Here is a 26,169-nt window from a genome sequence, read left to right on the forward strand (position 1 = left end):
ATCTATCTATCTATCTATCTATCTATCTATCTATCTATCTATCTATCTATCTGTCTATCTGTCTATCTATCTATCTGTCTATCTGTCTATCTATCTATCTATCTATCTATCTATCTATCTATCTATCTGTCTGTCTGTCTATCTGTCTATCTATCTATCTATCTATCTATCTATCTATCTATCTATCTATCTATCTATCTGTCTATCTATCTGTCTATCTGTCTGTCTATCTGTCTATCTATCTATCTATCTATCTATCTATCTATCTATCTATCTATCTATCTATCTATCTATCTATCTGTCTGTCTATCTGTCTATCTATCGATCTATCGATCTATCGATCTGTCTGTCTATCTATCTATCTATCTATCTATCTATCTATCTATCTATCTATCTATCTATCTATCTATCTATCTATCTATCTATCTATCTATCTATCTATCTATCTATCTATCGATCTACCTACCTGGTTCTTGGTTCCCACTGGTTCTTTTTTTGTGATTGGAGGCAGGATCGGTCTTTTTTTGGTCTGCAATAGAGATGTGATTTTTAAGTTAGCATCACACTATGGTATCTATCTGTCTATCTGTCTATCTATCTATCTATCTGTCTGTCTATCTGTCTATCTATCTGTCTGTCTATCTATGTATCTATCTATCTATCTATCTATCTATCTATCTATCTATCTGTCTATCTATCTGTCTATCTGTCTATCTGTCTATCTATCTATCGATCTATCGATCTATCGATCTATCGATCTGTCTATCTATCTATCTATCTATCTGTCTATCTATCTATCTATCTGTCGATCTATCGATCTATCGATCTATCTATCTATCTATCTATCTATCTATCTATCTATCTATCTATAATATTACGTATCTATCTATCTATCTGTCTATCTGTCTATCTATCTATCTATCTATCTATCTATCTATCTATCTATCTGTCTGTCTGTCTGTCTGTCTGTCTGTCTGTCTGTCTGTCTGTCTGTCTGTCTGTCTGTCTGTCTGTCTATCTATCTATCTATCTATCTATCTATCTATCTATCTATCTATCTATCTATCTATCTATCTATCTATCGATCTACCTACCTGGTTCTTGGTTCCCACTGGTTCTTTTTTTGTGATTGGAGGCAGGATCGGTCTTTTTTTGGTCTGCAATAGAGACGTGATTTTTAAGTTAGCATCACACTATGGATCCATGTTACAATATTTGACGAGCAAGACCAAAGTATGGGGTATGTACTGCTGGTTCTGTGTGGCACTTACTATTTTCAGTGTAGGAGGAGCAAGAGCTCTCTCACGTCTGATCTTCCTCCGTTCCACTCGCTGGGCCTCCAACTCATCTTCGTCAGTTTCCCTCAAACTGTAAAGGAGGGAGATTATCAAGAGATCACACAAACTATACAATTATAACAGCCACTGATGATCATCACAGTAGCTTTATCACTGTGTCATGAAAACATGCATTTTTATATCTTACATCAGAGAATATGCATAAAAAAGCTCCTTTCTCAGCTCGCGCCGTTTCAGCAGCGGTGTGCTTTCCACCCTTTCTACAATCCACTCTCCTAACTCCTTCATAATTATGCGCGGATCGGGAAGGCTGCAGGAAGAGTCTCTGGTCTTTTTGAAAAAGTGTAAGAGCTTCTTATATAACTCTGTGTTCTGGTGAGGCAAAAGTAAAACGATGAGATCAGCCGTACAGTCTTCTAATACATTTGGATGTGTGTGTGGGGCTGCGACTGCTTAAGATGGGACACGATGTGCTTACCGTCTCAACAACGGATGAATCATATTTGCACGTGTGCAAATATTCAATTTTCCTATTCATTGTCTTTATGGCCTCAATGTTCTCCTCCCTCTGTTTGCGAATGAGCTTAAACTGCTCTCTTACTCCGTCTAGCTTCTCCTCTCTGCACAAAAACACACAAGACAAAAAGATGGTCAAACACTGTTACTGTCTTCAGTTCCCAGACTTCCCACAGATTGAGAGTGTGTAGAAATCAAACACATGGTTGTGCACAAGAAACATACATCATTTTCGGCTCGTATCGGCCATCTACTTTTTCAAAGCCTCCCAAGCAGTCCTTGTAAAATTTAAGCAGACTTTCATCTATCATGAAAGGGTCTTTCTCCTCTTCTTCCTCTTCTTCATCACTGAAACAGTAACAGAGATGATTCATGTTATCAGAAGCAGTATCTTCACTGTGCATATGCAACACCATACATTAGGGGTGTAACGATACATCGTATATCGAGATATATATATCGTGATATAAAAATGTGACTATATGTATTGTTGATGTAAACGATATGATTTGCGTTATTGAGTTGTTTTATCCAAGGCTCAGCTTACTGTGTTTATAGGGTATCATTTACCCAAAAATGTAAATTCTGTCATCATCTACTCATCCTCATGTTGTTTCAAACCTGTAAGATTTTCAAGATATTTTTCAAGAAACCAGAGAAAGATTTCTGTCCCTCCATTTAAAGTCCATTCCTCTCAAACTTAAAAGGCATCATCAAAATAATCAAAGTCTTCTGAAGAGACTCTATTGCTTTTCTTTGATGAACAGATTTACTGTAGTAAACACGGACGTTTATTGCTTGCATGATGTGCTAAAACAACACGAGAGTGAGAAGATGTAGAACATTTACAGTTTGAGAATAGTCATTTAGACACGCTTTCTTGTGATCAGAACTATGACTGGTTTATTCTTATGTTTAGTGCACTAACAGCAGGAGTGCGCGTAGATGAACATTTCAGTGACATTGAAAACAAAGTATAGTAATGCAATGGGGGAATATTTGTCCTGATAATAATATAATATCAAATACTATTATTTAAATAATAATAATTCAGTCTGCAAGCAGCGATGAAAGGGCCCTCGCACATGCACCGCCACCCGGTGGCCACAGTGAATAGTGGGCGACATGCATTTAAGCGGGTAAATATAGGATAAATATGGCAAACTCACTTCAATGTGCCACCAGAAGGTGGAGCTATGACTATAACTGAATATTGGCATGTAGATCCTGTCTTCAGGCCAGTACTATTATCAAACATGTGAAGTTTGGGGCAGTTCGGACATTGTATGCCTGAGTTACAGCAACTTCCTGTTTCGTGGCGTAAATCGCATACATTAGCACGTAGCCATTAATGTGTTTCTAGCATGTTTGGGAATTGACGGCATATTTTAATGTGTTTCTGGGAGGGAATTACAGTATACAACATGACATTTCTTGTTGCCAGCAGGCGGCGCTATGACTAACTAATATTGGCATGTAGATGTCTTCAGGCCAGGACTCTTATCAAACATGTGAAGTTTGGGGCAGATCAGTGCTTAAAATATGGTGATAAATATCGCATCAGGAGTTTAGTATCAGGATTTGTATCGAATCATGACACGAGTGCATCGTTACACCGTTATACATATGCAAAGACAGAAGAACATCCATAGTACTGTCATGCCCAATGTGCACAATTGTGCTGACCTTTCACTTTTTCGACAATGAAAAAAATCGATCTTCTGGAGGTCTGATGTCTTCTGCAGCTCGTCCTCGAGGAGAAAGTAGTCCCGAATCTGGACGGAGAATTACAAAAAAGCAGTTGTGAAAAAAACGTGTTGCATTTTATCACGCATTGCTCTGCTGACTTTAGGACTTTACTGAACCTTATTTCCATTTTAAAAATCATATCAACAACAAATACATATTCTTTCAAGATTTCCAGAATTATTTGAGCATTATTCACCACTTCCAGCTGTTTAATGGGGTCCTTTATATCTGCATGCCTCCTCTCCATGACGAGGGCAAAAACGTTTTTGACCCAGTTCGCAAGCTCGGCATATGAGATGGAACTTATAACAATCTCCTTCTCCTGTAGAACACATGAAGAGTCAGTGATCTTAAGAGACAGAACTGCACAGAACACATCAGTGTGTCTTTCTGTCTTTGTAAATGTATGTGTGTATTTACCAATTTTCTCATCTCTAATTTTAATGGCTTTTTCTCCGCCTCCTGTTCATAAATTTCAGGACGTCTGTGATACACTTCCGCAAATTTAAAAACAAATTCGTCACACATTTTTTGCACGTGCTCCCTCTCCTGTTTATAACTCTGAGAAAAGAAAAGAGAGAAAGGTTAGAAGAGTACACATGCTGCACACAAATGAAAAACCTAATGCACACAATTTACAAGCGGTAGATATTTCATATGTGACCCTGGAGGCTGGAGCTCAACACCAGTCCTGCTGTTATTACCTATTTGCTTGCATTCATTAATATTCACTTGTGTGTGTGCTTATATTAATATCATTAAAAATATTAGGATGCAAGTTATTTACATTTTTCAATTTCACTTTTAAGGAAATCTAGTGTTTGATCATGTCTAAATAAGTAATAGGTAAGCAGTTATGACTTGCAATACTTTTGAGCAACTAGAGTCTAGACTATATAGGCCATGAATATTTATTAAAGAGCCAAAATTATTCATTTTCCAGCCACAAAATGACTCTAATTTGCCTCTTTGCATTGGAATGATCTATTTTAACCTTAATTATTACACTAATTGTAATATACATAATAAATACTTTAAGTGGATATTTTGTGCATAATTACTGCACAAATAGTCTTTAGTACCAAAAGATCTCCTCAAAATATTCAATAAATATTATTGAACTAAAATATAAAACATTTATTTATTTGAAAAATAGTTAAGGTGTATGGTCACATTTGACCACCAATGAGTAACTTATGAGTGTGACCAATGAGTAAGTAATAACTGAGGGCTAAATGCAAGAAGAATATTAACATTAATGTTCACAACGTTGCATCTCAATCACTCTCCATAATAAAATGATCCTGTAAATATAAAAGTGACTATGTTTGACGCCGGGAGATGAGAGCATGTCGCAACGGCTCTGGCTTTAACGGTTATGCCACATCAACTGTGCCAAAACGCTATTTATTGTTTGAATTTCGTATCAAAACTTAAAATCTTAGACTTTGTTTCATATCAAAAGCAGGTTTGGCGTGAGATTTACTGGGGCAGAGTGAGAGCGTGAGAGCCTGAAAGCGTGTGTGTCACGCCAAATGTGTGAGAGTTGGCAACCGTGACTTACGGTCGAATGGAACGCACCTTGTGTGTGTGTGTGTGTGTGTGTCTGTGTGTGTGTGTGTGTGTGTGTGTGTATGTATGTGTGTGTGTGTGGTGGTTGGCAAAATGGGGACAAAATGTACCCACAAAGATGGCAATATCCGAAATCCTTGTCCCCACATTTTTTGGTCCCCGTAAGGAAAGCATCTTATAAATCAGACTAAGTGATGTTTTTTGAAAATGTAAAAATGCAGAATGTTTCCTGTGATGGGTAGGGTTAGTGTAGGGGATAAAATATACAGTTTATACAGTATTAAAAAAAAATGTTATGTCTATGGAAAGTCCCCATAAAACGTGTGTGTGCGCGTGAGAGATGGAGGGAGAGCAGGGAAAGGAAATGCAATCAATCTCACTCTATTTTTCCCTCTTTTTGAAAGTTGTGAAATCACTATTGTGCCGTTTTCCTTTTGCTGTTTGAGCAAATGGGCACACAAAAATATGTAATGTATTCTCTCATTCATAGCTTTAAAGGGGGGGTGAAACACTCATTTTCAGTCAATCTCATGTCAATCTTGTGTACCTATAGAGTAGTATTGCATCTTTCATATCTCTGAAAAGTCTTTAGTTTTATTATATTTATAAAAGAAAGATACGCTGTACCGAGTCTTTCCGAAAAAAGCCGAGCGGCTGGGGGCCGAAACTTATGAGAAACCGGAAGGACTATTTTTGGCACAGAAATACTCCATCAAACATTTTTTTTTTAAACTTTGTTCATGTTTAGGATGGGAATCCAAGTCTTTAACAGTGTAAAAATCTCAGTATGCATGAAACAGCATTTCTCCCCCCTTTAATAGTTAACCCAACGATGATGACTTCCTCTCTGAGAAACCCAGAAATGTGAAAAGGGTCTATAGTATGAAAGCCTTCTTACCTTCGCCAAAGCGCGTTCTGGTTTCGGGGTTGTTGGTGGATGTGGTTGGTATATCGAACCCATGCCCGAACGAAAAGCATGCACCCTGTTGGCCCTGATGAAGCATTGTCTTCTATATACTCCATTCTTCCAATACTTGAAAAAAAAAAACAACGGCTTCAGAAAGAGCAAACTGAGCTGGAGCTGCCTCAGCAACCCTTAGTACTGGTAAGTTTAAACTCTCTTCCAACTCTGTTTGGGAAAGATTGACTACAAATAAGCTGGGCCTGCGAAATTTCATTCAATATAATCAATAAATAATCTATTGTAGGCCATTAAATATAAGTAGGCTTTGTGATTCTGAAATTCCAATTTCATTAAAAGGCAATCGAAAAAGATATCCGTCTGGCAGGCTTACAATCACAGTAGTGTGCGACACTTTGTTAAATTAAATAGCCTTCGTTAAATATTTGAACCACTGACACAAAAGCGCACACGAGATATATAAATTAATATAAATATGTAAAAATATGTAATAGAAATAATAAGTAATATATAAAATTTATATATAGATATATAAATTTGTAAAATGTAAAATAAACATGTTCCTTATTATGTTCAATTGCCAGCGCTGGTGTGTGTGTGAGCGGCTGTGTGCTAAAGTCGAGCGGGAGCCGTTTAAAGCGGTTTACCGTTGAACCGCAGGAATTTCTTGCTTTTCAACCGCAGTAAGAAAAAATCCATACCGTCCCAGCCCTACCTGGAGCTCAACACCAGTCCTGCTGTTATTACCTATTTGCTTGTATTCATTAATATTCACTTGTGTGTGTGCTTATATAAATATCATTAAAAATATTAGGATGCAAGTTATTTACATTTTACAATTTCACTTTTGAGGAAATCTAGTGTTTGATCATGTTTAACCCAACTATGATGACTTCCTCTCTGAGAAACCCAGAAATGTGAAAAGGGTCTATAGTATGAAAGCCTTCTTACCATCATTTTGTCTCCTTTGTCCATTTTGGAAACTGAGATGAACAATTAATTGCAAACTGATCGAGAGCTGTAGGTAAAAGATGCGTGAAGTCGTGCAGGCGCTGATAAATGAACAGTCCAGAATGATCAGAATGAACAGCCTTAAGCCTCCTCCACTGTGACGTCACGGATGGAACGCATTCCAATGTTTGTTTGGATTTGAACCATAAAGATATACACGCGCTTATACTACGACCTAAATGTGGCCTATATGTACTCTTTTTGTCAATAAAAAGAACGGCCTTTTAAGTGTGTAGCAGAAGAGCAAGCTTTGGGACATATACTTCATCTTTAACTCTAGTTAAGTGCATCCCTTCACCATTTAACCTGCCCTGTCAATCATCTTGTCACAGTTCAAATCCTCCACATTCAATTTAATTTAATTTCCTACCGTGTCGTTGTTGATCTGCCATTGGTGGGTCTTTAATGCTCTAGTGTGTTTACAATTTGAATATTGAATATTTTTCACTCAAACCCCAACCTCTTAACCGTCGCATCCGCACATCTTTGCCATGTTTGTAGTTTTTTAACACTTTTTATCCGCGTTTGTAGTTCTAATCGAATCGTTCAACATCAGCCGTTAGAGTTTGCACGGATCTGCACTTCGAAATCTACCCAGAAACAGTGGACAATCCGGGTATCTTTGGAATACTCGTTTCAACAACGGTTTGGGACGTAAGTTACTCATTTTATGTTCGTGTATTATTTAGGACGGAGAGCGAATTGGGACGCACCGATAAATATTTCTCAATATTAAAGAATTAGCAGTGCTCACACACACAGAGACAGATAGCAAGAACAACAACAAAAAAGATAGCAAGAACAGTTGGGCCGATTCCGGTTAGTAGTGGGAAGTTCGGATCGTTTTACTGACTCGGATCTTTGAATCTCGTTCAGCAAAATTAACGAATCTTTTTTCAAGTCATTTCGTTAATTTCAGCAGAATATCATTAAAATGTTGCATGTTAAACATGTTCCTTTGGAATAGACAATAAGCTATTGCAGCAATGGTCAAACTCTGAGAAGGAAATGATTGAGCTGGATCTTCAGGCTATGTATGGAGTCTGTTAGTTCACCTCCCGATCCAAATCGCTCTTTCTTTTGTCACCTCACATTTAATCAAGTCGTTTCCCTGGAAAGTTTAGTTTATAAACTTTTATGTTATGCCTGTCCATTAATCTGACCAATGTGTCCAGTCTTCATAGGAAAATCTTATTATACCAGCTAAAAAACGGAACTAAAAAACTACGCACTTGTTTGTGAGGAAGACAAAGCTGGGGAACAGTAGTCCAAAAAAAGCGGGAAGAAGGGAAGAAAATGAGAAGGGGAAGAAGAAAAGAAAGGGTGAAATGTGACGTTCAGAGATATTCTTCCTATATGTCTTGTCGTGATACCTTTTCCAGTTTCTTCGTGTGGGAAAATCACGCATTTACATTAGACACTGTTTTCTATTGCAGGTGCTCAAGACAGGGGTTCGAATCCAGCTAAAGACAACTTTTTGTACTATTTATAATTGTATTAAATAAACGCATTTTTGAATGCACACTGTCCCAGTGTTAATAAAATATACATATGTAATTCGTTTGTTGTGTTTTTTGATATTCTTTCAAGAAAAAAGAAATGACCAATGGAACAGTGATATTACTATTATTTAGATGTTGTGATATTTTTTGATCTGATTAAGCATTTTTTTAGGTTACATCCAAACAAGACACTTGCAAATCTGTTATTTGTAATGAACAAAGATGCAACCCATTAAATAGTAACCAATTTGCTGAAAAATGTCTGTTACAATAATAAGAAAATGTACAAATTATCGTTTAATATACATGTTTTATTGTTGCAGTGTTATATGAAAGTAAAAATGCAATCACTTGCCAATTTTTTATTTTTATTTTGCAATTATGCCAATAGAACGGTAATGAATGTTAAATAACAATTTAAAAATGTTACATTTTAAAAATCAATAAATAGGTTTTCATAAACAAGAAATAGAAAGTTAAAATGTTAAATATTATTGAACACAAGTATTACCAATGGTGAACTCTTTTGAAACAACTGTTCACACTATATACAATGCTATATACAAAAAAAGGTATACATTTGGAAATGGTTAACCTCCACCAGTTGCATTGACGTTCCTCCCATCACCGAGCCGTTGGCCAGTACAAGCTGCCTTATCCTGCGATAGTCTTGCAGGATCAGAGACCATCTCGACAGGGCTCCCTTGCCTTTTTGGGTGAGCAGTGCAAAGTCTGATGAAGACGGTCTCCACCAGACGGCAACAGTTAGGCCACATCTGGTGGTGCTCTCTACTCCAGGGGTTTGAGTGAGCCTCTTTGGTACTCTGAAGCGTCCAATCAGCATCTCTTTTGGTGTCGAGCTGCTTTCACCACCCCTTTCTTGTCCCGGTCATCCAGGTTCTGCCAAAGAGCTATTATGGTGTTGGGGCGGCTGTGTGACCCCGGAGCGCCAGCAGATTTTCTGCCAGCCTGTCCACATGTGGATAATCCGGGACATTTTGGGAGTCAACAGCCTATTAAAAAACACAAACAACTGAAAGGATTGAAAATAATCAAAGATATTTGATATTTGAAATCCAACAAAGAAATTTGCTTTACTGTTGTCAACACATTTGCTTAACAGAAGGACAAAAGGCAGGCCTGTAGGCCGCAGGGGGTGCCACACCTTTTACAGTGGGGGAAGTTTGGTCAGTTTGAATGTTATGTGTGAGTTTGATCTGATTGGTCAGTTTAAAAGAATACATTTGGTTTCGGTCACATGGTCAAGGGATAGATAAAAGAAGATGGGAAACTAGGCTCTCTTCTCTTTTGCTCTGGCTCTTGAAGTCATCTGGGCTTCTTGTCTTTGCTCTCTTCTTCTCTCTCCCCCACTCTCTCTCCTCTTTCTCTCTCTCTCAGGTAACATTGTATTCATGCTGTGTACGATTAATGGTATAAGTATATCATCTCATTCATCCATTTTGAAACTATTTTAAGTGTAACCATAACCAGATTTTGTCATTAAATCCTTTTTATTACAAATACTGTGCTAACTAGTTTTGATTTAGTATTGACTTTGAAGTGCTCCCTATTGCAATACAATATAGTCATATTATAGCAACGCTCTCCCACATATTTTGCTATTGTAACTGCGCTTATCTCCGTCGTTGGTATGAGTTGCAGTGGGTGGAAATAGACAAGAAATGTACAGTTTTCTTCCATCTTTCTGATAACGTTTTTTAGTCTAATGGCAACCCTGTAGATTGAACCATCTACAGGAGTCCACTCTTACAGATGGTGCCGAAACCCGGGATCCCTTGCAGTGAATTGTCTGAAATTTACTTTGATCTGTGTAAGAATGAGGACATTTTTTCACAGTTGATCTTGTGAATGGATTAAAGCTGACCTTCTTTGGGTAAGTCTGTTTTCATTGTTTAATGGTTGAAGGAATTGCATGAAACAGAATTTAGAAGGTTTTAAATAGCTTCAATAGTCCCATTACTGTACAATCAGTGAATACTCAGATAATCTCCTCGGGATGGAAGGGAAAATTTCTAGTGACATATTGTTTGCTTTATGGAGTGAAAAAGTTGAGCCTACCTTGTCCAAACTCAAGAAAGAGTATATTGGAATTAAAAGTTCAGATGATGAAATGTTCAGATATTGGGAATTAAATGGCAGACATCAAAAGAAATCAAAACATGGTGAAATAATTGAGGCGTTAAACTTCATAAGTTGTAAAAGGCTACGTGATGTGACAACACATCTAGTTTCAAGTATAAATGCGAAATGTAAAGAAGTGGATTCTAAAAATGAAGAGGCAGAAAAGTCTGAGGCAAAGATTCAAGATCTTCAAACGCAGCTAGATAACTTACTAGCTGAGCAGTTAGCCCTGACGGAAAAGTGTAAAAAGCACAAAGAAACCATTGCAGATCTCAAGGCTAAGCTAAATGCTAAAAAGCGCATGCCTCCCATAATGCTTAATAGCGATGGGATTAAAAAGCATGTTCACTTCATAGATGAGGTGACTTGCTCTAATGAATCTGAAACGTTTAGTTCAGAAAATGCCCAAGAAAGTGTGCCTATTTCAGTTCTTAAGCGGGTGCAGCAACGGAATAGCGCAGTGTCGTGTACCAGAACGCATGGTTTGCAAGCATTAGAAGGTCATTATCCTCATACTCCAGCAGAACCTAGCAAGCAACCCCATGACCAAAAGAACAGGTTTTGCAGATCTTGTCAGAAAATAGGGCATGGCGATTTGAAATGCTGGTCGCTGGGTCGAGGTCGGCCTCCTCCGTATTTTCTGAAAAATAGGAAATTACTTTCTAAGGGAAAAGATCAGCGCTCATTTGCAGGTAAGACTCTCAGTGAGCTAACTGCAGTGTTCATGCAAGGCCTTCAGCTATTAACTTCACTTGCGAGCGGGTTAGCAGCCTCTTAGCAAGGAGTTTAATAGTAAAACATCCAGATTGCAATGATCCTGTCTGTATTTTCGAATTTGTAATTGTATAACACATTGTGCGCATTGATTACACAGTATGGTTGTTTGTGTTACAAGATACACATAGACTAGTCAAGTTTATTCTTTAAAACACATGATTGCTTTACTGTAAGTTATGAAACACTTAGGATAAAGGCTGTAGATGCTGTGCATTCTAGGCCATGTATCTTGTGTAAATTGGAATAACTTTAATACTGGAATTGTACAGCAATTTCAAGTTGCATGTGTGTCTATGTTGAATTTGTTAGTCTCCGAATTGGAAACTCTGCTATTCCCGATATAGCTGCAGTTAAACCCAGTACAGGAGCATAGAATTGCCATGTGGCTACAGTGTGAATTACAATTGCATTAACCATGAGAATGTTTTCATCACAGCGCAGGATTCAAGAACTCCAAACTTTGCATTTTATCATGCTCCTTAACAAAAACATTGGTGTGAGAGGAATTGAGCCAGGTCACATCTCATACTCACATTCACATACTGGCTGCCTGTTTTACAACAGGGCTAAATTTGCATCACAATTGTAAACCTCCTCACCAGTGTTTGGACATGATTTACACATAGCCACAGCTAAATTCAGTCACATAAATTTGATTTTCACACAAAGTCAAATCTTCATCTGCCTCACAAAATGTCTTTACATCTAGACTGTATTACTACTGTGAATTTCTTCAAGTTATTGTTTGTTTTGTTTCTTTCTTTTGATTTACTAAATCAGGTATTATTTGTCTCACCAATTTAAATATCAAAAGGGTATTTCTCATCCTTACCTAGTGAAAAATATTTTATCAGTGTATTGTAAAAATGCATTTGATTTTGAATTTTGTTGATTTTGAGTTCTGAGACTTTGTATTTTGTCAATGTAACAATGTACATTGTAACAATGTAACAATGGTTTTGGACATTAATTCAATTGAATTTCTGTATTTGGTTACACAATATTTTGCTGATACTCTTAATGAAAGAAGGGTGTAAACCCAACAATGTGATTGTTGTTTTGTTATGATGCAGATTATTTAAAGGTTTCTAGAAATAATGTAAGAGCTTGTGAGATCTTCTTTTTATTCTAAACCTTGACCACTTTATTAAGTACATCGATTTAAAGGCTTATTGCCAGAGAATATTTTAATCTGACCATATCAAACTTCTGACCAATGACAAATGCCAATGACCAAATGACAAATGACAAAAGTGTATGCTATTTTGCTGTTTGTTGGGCTATTTGTTACAGATTCCTGCTGCTCGAATTCACCTCCTGTGTTCTGCCTCAGAAAGAGAGACAAGCGTTTGTTCTCATCTTCAGTGACTGTTCTTGAGGTGTGAGGTATTCAATGGACGTTTTGCATATCAGTGATCAAAGAGATTGCACCACACCATTTGATGAAGTTCTCAAGCAGGTGTAAGGACTGACAGACTGTTTTTTCCAACATGCCTGGACGACAAGTCTGAAGATGACATCTACACAACGGAAAGCATGTCTTTGTTGACTGTGTCACCTCTGGACATTTTATGAATGTGGCCAAATGTGCCAAGGGGGGACTGAAAGGATTGAAAATAATCAAAGATATTTGATATTTGAAATCCAACAAAGAAATTTGCTTTACTGTTGTCAACACATTTGCTTAACAGAAGGACAAAAGGCAGGCCTGTAGGCCGCAGGGGGTGCCACACCTTTTACAGTGGGGGAAGTTTGGTCAGTTTGAATGTTATGTGTGAGTTTGATCTGATTGGTCAGTTTAAAAGAATACATTTGGTTTCGGTCACATGGTCAAGGGATAGATAAAAGAAGATGGGAAACTAGGCTCTCTTCTCTTTTGCTCTGGCTCTTGAAGTCATCTGGGCTTCTTGTCTTTGCTCTCTTCTTCTCTCTCCCCCACTCTCTCTCCTCTTTCTCTCTCTCTCTCTCTCTCTTTCTCTCTCTCTCAGGTAACATTGTATTCATGCTGTGTACGATTAATGGTATAAGTTTATCATCTCATTCATCCATTTTGAAACTATTTTAAGTGTAACCATAACCAGATTTTGTCATTAAATCCTTTTTATTACAAATACTGTGCTAACTAGTTTTGATTTAGTATTGACTTTGAAGTGCTCCCTATTGCAATACAATATAGTCATATTATAGCAACGCTCTCCCACATATTTTGCTATTGTAACTGCGCTTATCTCCGTCGTTGGTATGAGTTGCAGTGGGTGGAAATAGACAAGAAATGTACAGTTTTCTTCCATCTTTCTGATAACGTTTTTTAGTCTAATGGCAACCCTGTAGATTGAACCATCTACAGGAGTCCACTCTTACACAATCAATGAAATTACTACATCACAACTGTTTGATGCATAATGCTGTTATTTTCCTTTTGACACGATCTGTATAGTACAAAGCACTAGAGAAATAAAGCTGACTTGATGCATATCTGCTGCTTACTAATGACTTTAGGCTGTACTTTTAAATGTAGAATATGTGGAAAGCCTGGATTTAAAGCACTGGATGTTAATTCATCACTGTTTGAATTATTTTACTTGATTCGAAAGAAACACAAAGGAGTGGTATTTACCATCTCTCCATCATCATCATCATCATCATCATCATCATCCTCTGGCTCTGAGGAGAGAGGAGAGAGACAGCAGTCCCTGAGGGTCCATCTGATGAAGGAGACTGAGTGAGGCCATGTGTGGGGTCAGGGGCCAGTGAAGGGGACTTACAAGACCCATAAAAGGCACTTAAAACGTCGTTACAAAGTCCATCTCACCACAGTGACTCTACAATAATTTTACGATGCGACGACAATAGTTTTTGTGCGCAAAAAAAATCAAAATAACACCTTTATCCAACTTGTTCTTGTCTTCCGTGTGTGCCTCCACGACGCATGCGCGAGAATATGACGTAGCGCCGGGGTTCGGGAATCCATGAAATGCGCACTTTAGTCCGATTTTGAGCACTACGCCGAGACCTAAAGCACGATCAATGTAGAATCCAAAAGCTTAGACACGCGCGTCTTACTCTGCTTGTAAACAAATCTCTTCTGGGTCATGTGTCCGAACGCCGGATCTGCGTCATATTCTCGCGCATGCGTCGTGGAGGCACACACGGAAGGAAAGGACAAGTTGGATAAAGGTGTTATTTTAATTTTTTTTTGCGCACAAAAACTATTGTCGTCGCATCGTAAAATTATTGTAGAGTCACTGTGGTGAGATGGACTTTGTAACGACGTTTTAAGTGCCTTTTATGGGTCTTGGGAGTGTAAATGTACTGAATGCCAATGGAGGCCTATCTGAAGCCTTTCTCAGCATCAGCTTTCAACAAAAATATCTTCATTTGTGTTCCGAATATGAACGGAGGTCTTACGGGTCTCGAACGACATGAGGGTGAGTAATTAATGACAGAATTTTCATTTTTGGGTGAACTAACCCTTTAACAGTCGAGAAATATTGCTGTAGCCCATTGACGCATATTCAGCTCTTACCTCGGCTCGCATTCAAGTGCCGCCCGCGCTGCTGTGGACAGTAAATCCCGCCTCCTTCAATTTGATTGGATTTCGCAAACATTTTGACTTTGACGAGCGATTTTACACCACTGAGACACTGGGACTGAGCAGGCTATAGATTAGAGTTTTGCATGGAGTTTTGCCTCAAGTGGGCTGCGCGGGCCATTCGTCTGGGCTGACGGAAGGATATAGGCTACGTAGTTTTACTATAATTTATTCTTCATATATATTTACATAGCAATGGGCCGGCCCACATTTTCCAGCGGCCCACCAGGAAAAAGCCCGGTATGCCAGATGGCCAGTCCGCCCCTGGGAGAACGGATCAGCCTCAAACGCCACATGTCTCTCTGCAGCTTTATATTGGACTCCTCAGGACACGCACCAATCAATGCGCAGACCACGCCCAGATCAGTGAATGAACACAGGTGGCAGCCATTTACCTATCAGGCAAGAAAACACAGGAGGGGAGAAAGACTCCAATAACATTCTGTAACAGAAACAAAAATGTGAATACGTCCTTGGACCTAAAACACCCCCACCAATATTTTTTTTCTATATTCCCCCAATATAGAAAAAAACCCTTTCTTATTTTTCAGCACTACACCCTGGACAGTGCATCCGCTACAACATTTTCAGTGCCTTTTTGATGCCTAATATCCAGGTTGTATTCCTGTACAACTAACGCCCATCGCATCAAACGCTGGTTGGCATTGCACATACGGGAAAGAAACGTCAGAGGGTTATGGTCGGTGAAAACAATAATAGGCACACTACTACCTCCACTACTACCACTACTACCTACTAAATAAACTTCAAAGTGTTGGAGCGCCAGCACTAAGGAAAGAGCTTCCTTCTCAATTGTGCTATAATTACTTTGGCACTTCGAAAACGTTTTAGAAAAATAGCACACCAGATGATCAATACTAGGGGTGTAACGATTCATCTACTACATCGATGTATCGATTTATATTCCTATGATCTAACTACATCGATCTGTGCTCGGCAAGTTGGCCTTCCGGACGACATATATCGATCTAACATCGTTTTAAAAGGTAATCAATCGATTGTATCGATAATAGGAAATAACGCATTGGATTTAAGCACGTCAGACTTTATATGGATGTTTTTTCTTAGCACTTTTAATAATAAAGGAGTTAAACGTTACTCGATTCAGTCTGCCTATCTGTGACATCATCGCCACGCACCAGCAGCAGCGCTAAGAAAACAAAACATAGCATGGCGGATGGCAGAGGAGAAACCAACCAGCGAGACATTATCAAGCCACCAGGAGAAAGAGCTACCTGTACTATCAACCCTGGCTAAATGTTACCTGTGCATTACTGGCAGCAGTGTGCCAGCAGAGCGAGTTTTAGTACAGCTGGAGACATAGTGAACGCACAGAGAAGTGTTCTGCGGTCAGATCATGTTGATCAGTTGATATTTTTGAAAAAAAAATCTGTAGAGTCATTGAAGAGTAGTTGGTTACATTTTATCTTTTGTTAAATATTGTTTGTTTATTAAACTGAGAGTAGTAGCAGGTTCAGCCAGTTTATTCAACCTGAAGAAATGTTAGTTGCACTTTATTTTTGATATTAATATTGTATTTGTATTATTTTAATGTTGAAAAACAACAGCAAAAGTAGCAGGTAAACCTACTATTAATTAAACCTGAAGAGAAGTTAGTTGCACTTTATTTTTGATATTAATATTGTAATATTTTTATGTTGGAAAACAAAAGCAGAAGTAGCAGGTTAACCTACTGTTGAAATGTTGGTTGCACTTACTGTGCTTTTATTGAAAATGTATTGAATATTGAAAATGAGAGCAGAAAAGGTTAACTTCCTGTTAATTCAACCTAAACTGTTGGTTGCACTTTATTCAGATAAAATTTGAATGCATTTGCCATTAATTGTTGTTTACTTGTTTGTTTATATCCATAATTAATTGATACCTGATTCCCTTACAAGAAACAAAAGGAATCCAGGAAACTTCACCTGCACTGACCAGTATCCAGATATTTATTTCAGTCACACAATTTTTGACTAAAAAGTTACTGAATCGATTTCAAGTCACTGAATCGTTTTGGATCGTATCGTTCTAAATGAACCAATATCGTCCTTGAATCGTATCGACAACCTCAAATCGTGATACGAATCGAATCGTTGTTAAAACGAATCGTTACACCCCTAGTAGATACCCCATTAGCGACTGTTTCTATGGCGGCGCGTCGACGTGCCTGGAGCGGTCGAATGAGACATCTATGTGTACACATCTATGGGTTTAACTTGCAGCCGGCCTGTGACCGTGACGCCGGGGCGCGTCTTTTAATCACACAAATCAATCGTTTGACCTCGGAACAGTTGGAATACTTGAACTTTTTCAATAAAGTGTGCCCGTTGTCTGTAATATTCTGTGTTGTATCTCATATAACGCACATGGGCAGGTTTAGGGGCGGGGTTGGGCTACTGTTTGTGTCTGAATAGCATAAATAAAAATAAATAAATGTAAATAAAACTATGCTGGCTGATTAAATTGAGAATCATACTCCAACATGTCATAATGGAAAAATGATAACCCAATAAATAATTTAATCATGATAACATTCACGTTGATAGCAGCGATAGCAACCAAAACGTTACAATTTCACATTTTTCTGGAGAGATCTGAAAAATCTTCGCAACAACGAGCAAGCGAGTGATTATGTACATTCACTGAGTGAATATTATGAAAATAAAATATATATTTCTCGCTAGAAATGTAATCAAAACTTATTTTCATGCAGAAACTAACTCAAAATACTGATTTTTTCCACTAAAATGAGAGAAATGTCCGCCATGTTTTTTGTTCTCACGGCTGGAATCTTGAAAGTCACGTGACTTGGACGCAAAACAAGAGGAAAAGAATAGGCAAAAAAAATGTAACAGTCATACAATTCAAGGGCCATTATTGCAACCCCTCTAAGTTTTGCACTTTGGACCAATGTAGTCAGGGTACGTTTTTATATGAGACTGGGTTGTCATTTTATATATATTTTATGTTTTTCTCTAAATTGAGATTGTCAGCCAAAATGTATTCATTGTTAGCTCATGTGTTTCATTTAGTTCATATTGCACTCTAAAGGGAGATTGTTGTAACTAAAGCAATTCATAAATTCATATAGGTAATTCAGGCACTTTAAAAGAAATTTGTCAATTGTGCATTAAAGATTGCTACTGTCAATGTTAAAATTTATTCAGGCTTACTACAGAACAGTAATGCAAAGTTATTACATTAGCCTGTATATTAAAAATATGCTTATTGTCACACTATTTATGGTGTAGGCCTTCTAGATTGCAAATGTGTATTTATTAGTGTATAGGTTTATGGACATTTGTATACAATTTGCGCAGATGTCTAATGTGTGTTTGTTTGTTTGTTTTATTCAGCTCTTACGGTGTTTTTTCTGGAAATTAAACCCTTTACAAACATCAGTTCCTGAGAGTAATTGCATCTGTTCAGCCGGGAATGCTACAGTAAGAGCTTCACCCAGAAGAACAACAGCTTCACCTCATCCATCCTACCACACATCTGAAAGCTGTCTAATGTAATAAAAGAACTTGATGCTATGATTTAGTCTGTGGCACTCCTGTTAAGAAAATGGATGCATCTGAAAATAAAGACCCAGACCAGCAGGTAGAGGCTCCTCATAATGGAACGGAAGAGGAGGAGCTTCACCGTTCTGGTCGTCAACGGAACCTCACGGAGAAGATGCGTGCATATAAACAGGAGGAGGCACTGAAAAGGGAGAAAAGATTGATTCAGCTGTACGAACAATGGAAGGACCATGCTCGCAAGACAAGGGAAGAGCTAAAAACAGACATTAGTGAAAGCCAACTGGTAGTTCTTATTAATACACTTGAGAAGGCAAGGCAAAGGCAAGTTTATTTGTATAGCACATTTCATACTAGGGGTGTAACGATTCGTTTTAACAACGATTCGATTCGTATCACGATTTGAGGTTGTCGATACGATTCAAGGACGATATTGGTTCATTTAGAACGATACGATCCGAAACGATTCAGTGACTTGAAATCGATTCAGTAACTTTTTAGTCAAAAATTGTGTGACTGAAATAAATATCTGGATACTGCTCAGTGCAGGTGAAGTTTCCTGGATTCCTTTTGTTTCTTGTAAGGGAATCAGGTATCAATTAATTATGGATATAAACAAACAAGTAAACAACAATTAATGGCAAATGCATTCAAATTTTATCTGAATAAAGTGCAACCAACAGTTTAGGTTGAATTAACAGGAAGTTAACCTTTTCTGCTCTCATTTTCAATATTCAATACATTTTCAATAAAAGCACAGTAAGTGCAACCAACATTTCAACAGTAGGTTAACCTGCTACTTCTGCTTTTGTTTTCCAACATAAAAATATTACAATATTAATATCAAAAATAAAGTGCAACTAACTTCTCTTCAGGTTTAATTAATAGTAGGTTTACCTGCTACTTTTGCTGTTGTTTTTCAACATTAAAATAATACAAATACAATATTAATATCAAAAATAAAGTGCAACTAACATTTCTTCAGGTTGAATAAACTGGCTGAACCTGCTACTACTCTCAGTTTAATAAACAAACAATATTTAACAAAAGATAAAATGTAACCAACTACTCTTCAATGACTCTACAGATTTTTTTTTCAAAAATATCAACTGATCAACATGATCTGACCGCAGAACACTTCTCTGTGCGTTCACTATGTCTCCAGCTGTACTAAAACTCGCTCTGCTGGCACACTGCTGCCAGTAATGCACAGGTAACATTTAGCCAGGGTTGATAGTACAGGTAGCTCTTTCTCCTGGTGGCTTGATAATGTCTCGCTGGTTGGTTTCTCCTCTGCCATCCGCCATGCTATGTTTTGTTTTCTTAGCGCTGCTGCTGGTGCGTGGCGATGATGTCACAGATAGGCAGACTGAATCGAGTAACGTTTAACTCCTTTATTATTAAAAGTGCTAAGAAAAAACATCCATATAAAGTCTGACGTGCTTAAATCCAATGCGTTATTTCCTATTATCGATACAATCGATTGATTACCTTTTAAAACGATGTTAGATCGATATATGTCGTCCGGAAGGCCAACTTGCCGAGCACAGATCGATGTAGTTAGATCATAGGAATATAAATCGATACATCGATGTAGTAGATGAATCGTTACACCCCTAGTATCTACGTATACATTTCTATGGGCTTACCCCTCGGCGTCATGAAATCGCGCTGAAGAAGTCTCGTTCAGAACACATCGCGATGTTTGCCATCAGTTCACGTGTCCCACGTGTTGGTGAGTAGTCATAAATTATGTCCTAATGTTTGATATAAAGTATTTTCTGCTTGTTGTTATTGATCAGATTATGTTCAGTCACTGCATCATATCTTTCATCTCCACTCAGGCTTCACATTTCTTTGCTTTCTAAATCAACACACCTTAGGGTGATTAAACACTGTCACGTGACGTGCTATAGACCTTGCTATAAAACATATTTCATATTTTTAATATTTAATAATAACTACTTGTGTAGTTCCAACGTGGCATTTGTAGTAGAAGCACAATAAAAACACTTGCAATGCTTTTACCACAGTATTGGTAGTTTTAATGTGATGTTTGTTGTAAATAGACAGTAAACACAACACTTACCATGCTTGAAATGCCTTTTAATGTTAAATCCAAATATTGTAATGTAATAGTACTTTTTACTGTATATAATATATGTATTATATATTATGACTTTTTTTCTCTCTTTCTTTTTTTTACCTGGAAAGAACAAAAGGGCCTTTCGGACTCAGTCAGCCCATTCTTGTTCATGGAGAAGTAACAGAGAAGACCGAAAGAAGCAACAGCAAATATTTGCAATGGTAAGTAAGTGTTGGTTTGAACTCTTTATCAAGCATTTGTGGTTACTTAAACATATTCTTACAAACCGCATGGCTCAATCAGTAAGAACATATTCTCTAAGACTTAATAATTCACAAGATTTAACAAGTTGTCAAATTCATATGATACTCGTACATATACTCGTACATAATCCTGCAGCTTTTACTCCGACTTCTGCCATTGGCTACTGCCTCAATTCCTGTACATATTTATCATGATTTTTGTAAATCAGTTGCGCCCCTTCTTGGAAAGTAGTCGGATGTCCCACACACTGTCAGAAAGTTTATATTAAGTCCAATGTTTTCTTTAAAATTATTACAAATTGGGCCCTGTCTGTTCATGCAATATTAGATGTCTCTTCAGACCTCATAACCTACCTCTGTTTGCAAGAATGCTCACATGACATCAGATATTCGATTATTTTGTCATAATCAGATCAGTTGTACTGAAAAGTGTGAAGTGACGTGTGGCCAAGTATGGTGACCCATACTTGGAATTTGTGCTCTGCATTTAACCCATCCAAGTGCACACACACAGTAGTGAACACACACACACACACACACACACACCGTGAACACACACCCAGAGCGCTGGTATTCACTCCCCCCACCGACAATTCCTGCCGGACCTGAGACTCGAACCCGCAACCTTTGGGTTGCAAGTCCAACTCTCTAAACATTAGGCCATGACTGCCCCATAGCGTACTGCTGATAATGTCCTGTTTGCATGTAAATCATTTACGTGATCAAAAGATCAAGTGAATAATCATGAATAATCAACATTTTTAAACAAATTCATATGTGCTATTAAAGATATACTTTCAATAATGGAAATGCACACATATCAGTGAACTGTATTTAACATTTAATTATGCAACACTTTTTACAGAAGGAAATCCTACAGTTATGTAAAGGGACATCATCATCATGTCCTGTCCTGGGCACACTGGGCAACATGTGTCCTCCAACATATTCGATCTGTGGCCACGTTCTTCACATCTTCTCATGGAACACCTGCATTCTTCAGGTCTTCACGAAACATCTGTCTCATGTCTTCCTTGGTCTTCCCTGTCTCCTGCGTCTTCCTGGTGATGTCCACTTCATAACTGTTTTGGGGTGTTGTTGTTTGGGCATGCGTAGGATATGTCCAGTGAGGTGCACCCTTTGCTATGTCACAGTTTCTCAAAGTCTTCACGTGGAGTACCACTCCTCTTCATGATCTCTTCGATATATGCAGAACCAATATTCATAAACTGTACTTGATGTCTGCTTATGCCTTTATCAAAAAAGCATCAGTGCTCATCAGGAGTTTTAGTAAAGGACAAATGTATTGCCATCCACTAGTTCTAGTCATGCAGCGACTTCATGATGCTATAGTCCAATGTATATATCTGCATTTGTATATAGCGGGTGTTTGTTCGAACAAATGAAGATAGTGAGAGTGAATACCTTTTGAAATCAATGTTTATTCATTAAACCTTTTATTACAGTGGTCACTATAGTAAATCACTACCTTGTTAATGTAAATGTAATATTAATGTATTTTATAGAAGAATTTTCTTACTGAAAATGGTTAACATTTATAATAATCTTTAACTATTTGAATTGGCCTTTCATTTATTTACAATAAAAGTGAACAATAATCACAAGGAAATAGTATTAAAGTTGAGAATGTACTTTTTTTTTTTTTGCCTATTTATTTTTTTAAGGGAAGAAACAAATATATTTTCAGATAATAAAGTCGCACCTCATGTCTTGGTTTGTACTTCATAATGGTTATTTTTTTGAAAAGTTATGTTTCAATATATTTCTCTCTCTCTCTCTGTATATATATATATATAAAACTGATCTTCTTTATACTGTTGTGGAGTAGTTTGGGCACTACATTTGTCTTTGAAATGATTGACATTAAATATTGGAATATGCTTATAAAATTGTGTGCATTCATTATGCTTTTGTTACATTTATTTTAATTCAGTTCAGATGAAGAATGGCATAAAGAAGTGATTCAATATACATATATATAATCACTTCTTATTTATTCACATATAATACACACACACACACACACACACACACACAATAAATGTATATTAGTAGATGCATTTATCTTTAGTTACAAAAACTGCAACTACCCGTGCTGTTGTAGCTTATAAATATTTAAGAAATAAATATTTAGCAGCCTAAATAGTAAATATTTAAGGAATCTAGCCCTTCAGTTGAAACCGGATGAGATCTGTCATCATTTACCATAAATGGACAAGTAAGTGTGACGCCTCTGTTCTGCTGCGTTGTCATTGGCTGTGACTTTATCGCAGAACTCGCTGTGATTGGGCTGTCTTTTAACCCATATAAAACGGCGTTTCACGTTACAAAGTATGTTTTGATGTTTTTATTACGTTAATAATGCGTTAAGTTAATTATAAAGTGTCGCTATGTTGTGAGAAATTACTCCTTTACCGAGATCCCAACCCTAACCCTAAGCATTTCTGCACACTTCAATGAACTACAGCGCCATGTTTCCCATTGCATTTGTACAATGACAGAGATGTATGGGTAATGTAGTTTAAAACGTTTAATAATGAAACAATAAATGCTAAGTAAATGACATCTTTAATGGACAACTGGATATCTAAATATGTTCATTGTGTAAACCTTTATGACATATATGAGGGGCAGGTTGAAATTTTATATTTTACTGTGAGCACTTTTAGAAAACCTTTATGCCAGCTTTCCATATCTGTCTGAAAACTGTGCCCAACATTATTTAGAAAACATAGCATAAGCAGTTGTCCTGACAATTTTCTCTGTGATACAATAACCAGACTTTGAGTAACAGCCATTTGAAATGTGCTTTTTTTTGCTCTTCCAGGGGCCTCCATTGGGTCCCTGAGGGCGGAAGGGCAGTACAACATACACAGATCTATTCTCCTCATCATGGACAACAAACTTTGAGTCACATTTAAATATCAGAGTATTTTCTCTTTTCTATTCTAACATCATGCTTGTATTAGGTTTTGATGGGTATTGTGAGACCATCTGATGAAATGCAGAAATATTTGAAAGAAATGTTGTAATATAATTATTATTAATATTTATTTTTTCTTTTATGGATAAACACCAATAAATATAATGTATGAACCCGCAACAATTTGCAATTATCCAGTTTCCAGTGTAAACAAAAACTATTCATATGTACACTTCACTATTATTATTAAATATAGGACAATGCACCAATAGCAAAAGAGACATTGCCAAAATTTCATGTATTTTCACATACCTGACATCGGTAATGTGCATGCTTTAATTTTTATTGCAGTACTAGATGTACCAGATTTATCAACATGGATCATCTTCAGTTAAGCTTGAAGTGTTTGTAATCCTGTCCTTTATTTCTGGCATTTAAAACTGGCATAATTGTCACAGCATGCAAGTATATGCAACTTTTTGGTGCATTGTACCAAATATAATATAACCAGATAAAAAAGGTTTATGTCTCAAGTAAAAGAATCTTGGTAATTAATTAGATAACCTAAATAAACTTGTGAAATGTGTATTTACTTTCCAAACACCATACACAATATTCACCATATTTTATCACTCAACTCTTTATTGGAGGATACAGTATACAGTTGATAAAGTAGCATAAAGACAAATGAGATTCAAGATAAATAAAAATGGGTCTTCAAAAATACATTAAGATCATATTAATCCATTCACAGCTGCTGAAGCCACACAAATAAGTGCCACAGAATCCAATACAGTCAACTATGATACAGAAAACAGATTTGATATTGTGTTGAAAAATAATGATTCATTATCACAGCTAGACTGGTTTCTTGCTCTTCCCTCTATCATGTTCATGTTCTATCTTGTTCTTCTTCTTCTAAACAATTAGCTTACTTGTACCCTACAGTGTATAATTGATAAACAGATGATGTGGTCACTGATGTGGTGTAGCCTTTTCTCAACCAGAGGAAGAAGTTCTAACATCCCATAGTCAGGCATTCTCCAGTCCTGGTCTAAAAGTAAAACAAAAACACAATTCAAAATAAGTTTAATGTACAGTCAGGTTAGCATATATTCTATATGATTTAAGCAGTGGTGGGCTACTCTGGCCCTCAGTGTCCACTGTCCTGCAGATTTAGCTCCAACCTCAAACCCCCCTGCCTATAATTATCTAGAAGTAAACATGAAGACTTTAGTTACAAATTTTCAGGCGTGCTCGATTAGGCTTGGAGGTAAACTCTCCATTTCAAAAGGGCCAGAGTTGCCCATTCCTGATTTAAATTTACAAAGCCGCAGTCAGTACATTATATAATATACACATTGAAGCATTATGTATATAATATTGCAGCACATAATATTAGCCAAGTACTGAACAAAAACTATTTTACCCATATCTACAGCAACCTTTTAAACAGCAGATCTTTAAAAATATATTTTAGAAAGGCATGGTCTCTACTTAGCCTTTGCCAGTGATGCTAGATTTCTTTTAAGACAACATACTCTTCTGTCACTTGTTTCAAGAGCATCACTTGTGATAGCCTGGACATTGTAAAATTGTTAAAATATAGCAATACAAATTTCATGGAAAAATTAAGAAATAGGTACAGAGGCACAAGACTTACCATGCTTATGAAGCACCCATGGCCATGCACAGTTCTCAGAGACTGGAGTTTTTGCCTCTTGTATTCCTCCTTGGCTGCACATTAGTCTTTTCCTGTAGAATCTTCTGAAGTGTGTGCCTTCTCTTGCTATCCATCTTAAAACACAAATGCAATGTGTTTTAGTCTGTGGAGTATAAGAAATAAGTATAAAATTTTTTATAATAATTCAAAGAACATCTACTATTTGATTCCTAATATATGCCACAACTCAATATCTTCCAAAGCTACCCAGAACCACCCATGGTCTACAAAACAGAGAAAACCCAGGGCCCGTATTCATAAAGATTCTAAGAGTCCTCTCAGAAAACTCCTAATTTAGCTTAAAAACTTTTACGTAGGAGTCTTAGCTTAAGAGCTATTCGGGACCGATCTGAGAGCAACTCTGAGCAAGGAGAATACAAAAACTTTTATCTTAATGAAGAGGCGGGGCTGACCCCGTTGCTACGTATGACACAGTCTTTTGAAGACTGTGATTGGTTGGTTGTCCAAAAAGGGGAAAAAAGGAGTGCTTTTAAGTATAGGGTCTATTCTAAGCCTTCACTTTGAAA

The 26,169-nt window shown here is 37.2% G+C and overlaps 2 protein-coding genes and 1 long non-coding RNA gene across 3 annotated transcripts in view; 2 read left to right on the top strand and 1 right to left on the bottom strand.

The window, feature by feature from the left end:
* LOC307132138 (piwi-like protein 1) overlaps positions 1 to 1,174 on the top strand; it is a gene marked incomplete at its 3' end in the record, with an annotated part of 14,677 nt that extends 13,503 nt beyond the window's left edge. Inside the window, exon 6 of the mRNA XM_079826303.1 lies at positions 1,167 to 1,174. Coding sequence (XP_079682429.1) covers positions 1,167 to 1,174 — 8 coding nt within the window. The remainder of the gene's footprint in view (positions 1 to 1,166) is intronic.
* The window catches only part of mfsd14bb (major facilitator superfamily domain containing 14Bb), a 669,309-nt gene that overhangs the window by 561,655 nt on the left and 81,485 nt on the right, over positions 1 to 26,169 (bottom strand). The window lies entirely within an intron of this gene.
* On the top strand, positions 18,783 to 22,900 carry LOC307132718. The gene is made up of 3 exons (XR_013817320.1): positions 18,783 to 20,361; positions 20,841 to 20,933; positions 21,841 to 22,900. It is a non-coding gene; the product is annotated as an uncharacterized lncRNA (long non-coding RNA).

The sequence above is a fragment of the Gobio gobio genome (genome assembly GCF_949357685.1).
Source record: "Gobio gobio genome assembly, chromosome: 10".
Lineage (NCBI taxonomy): Eukaryota > Metazoa > Chordata > Actinopteri > Cypriniformes > Gobionidae > Gobio > Gobio gobio.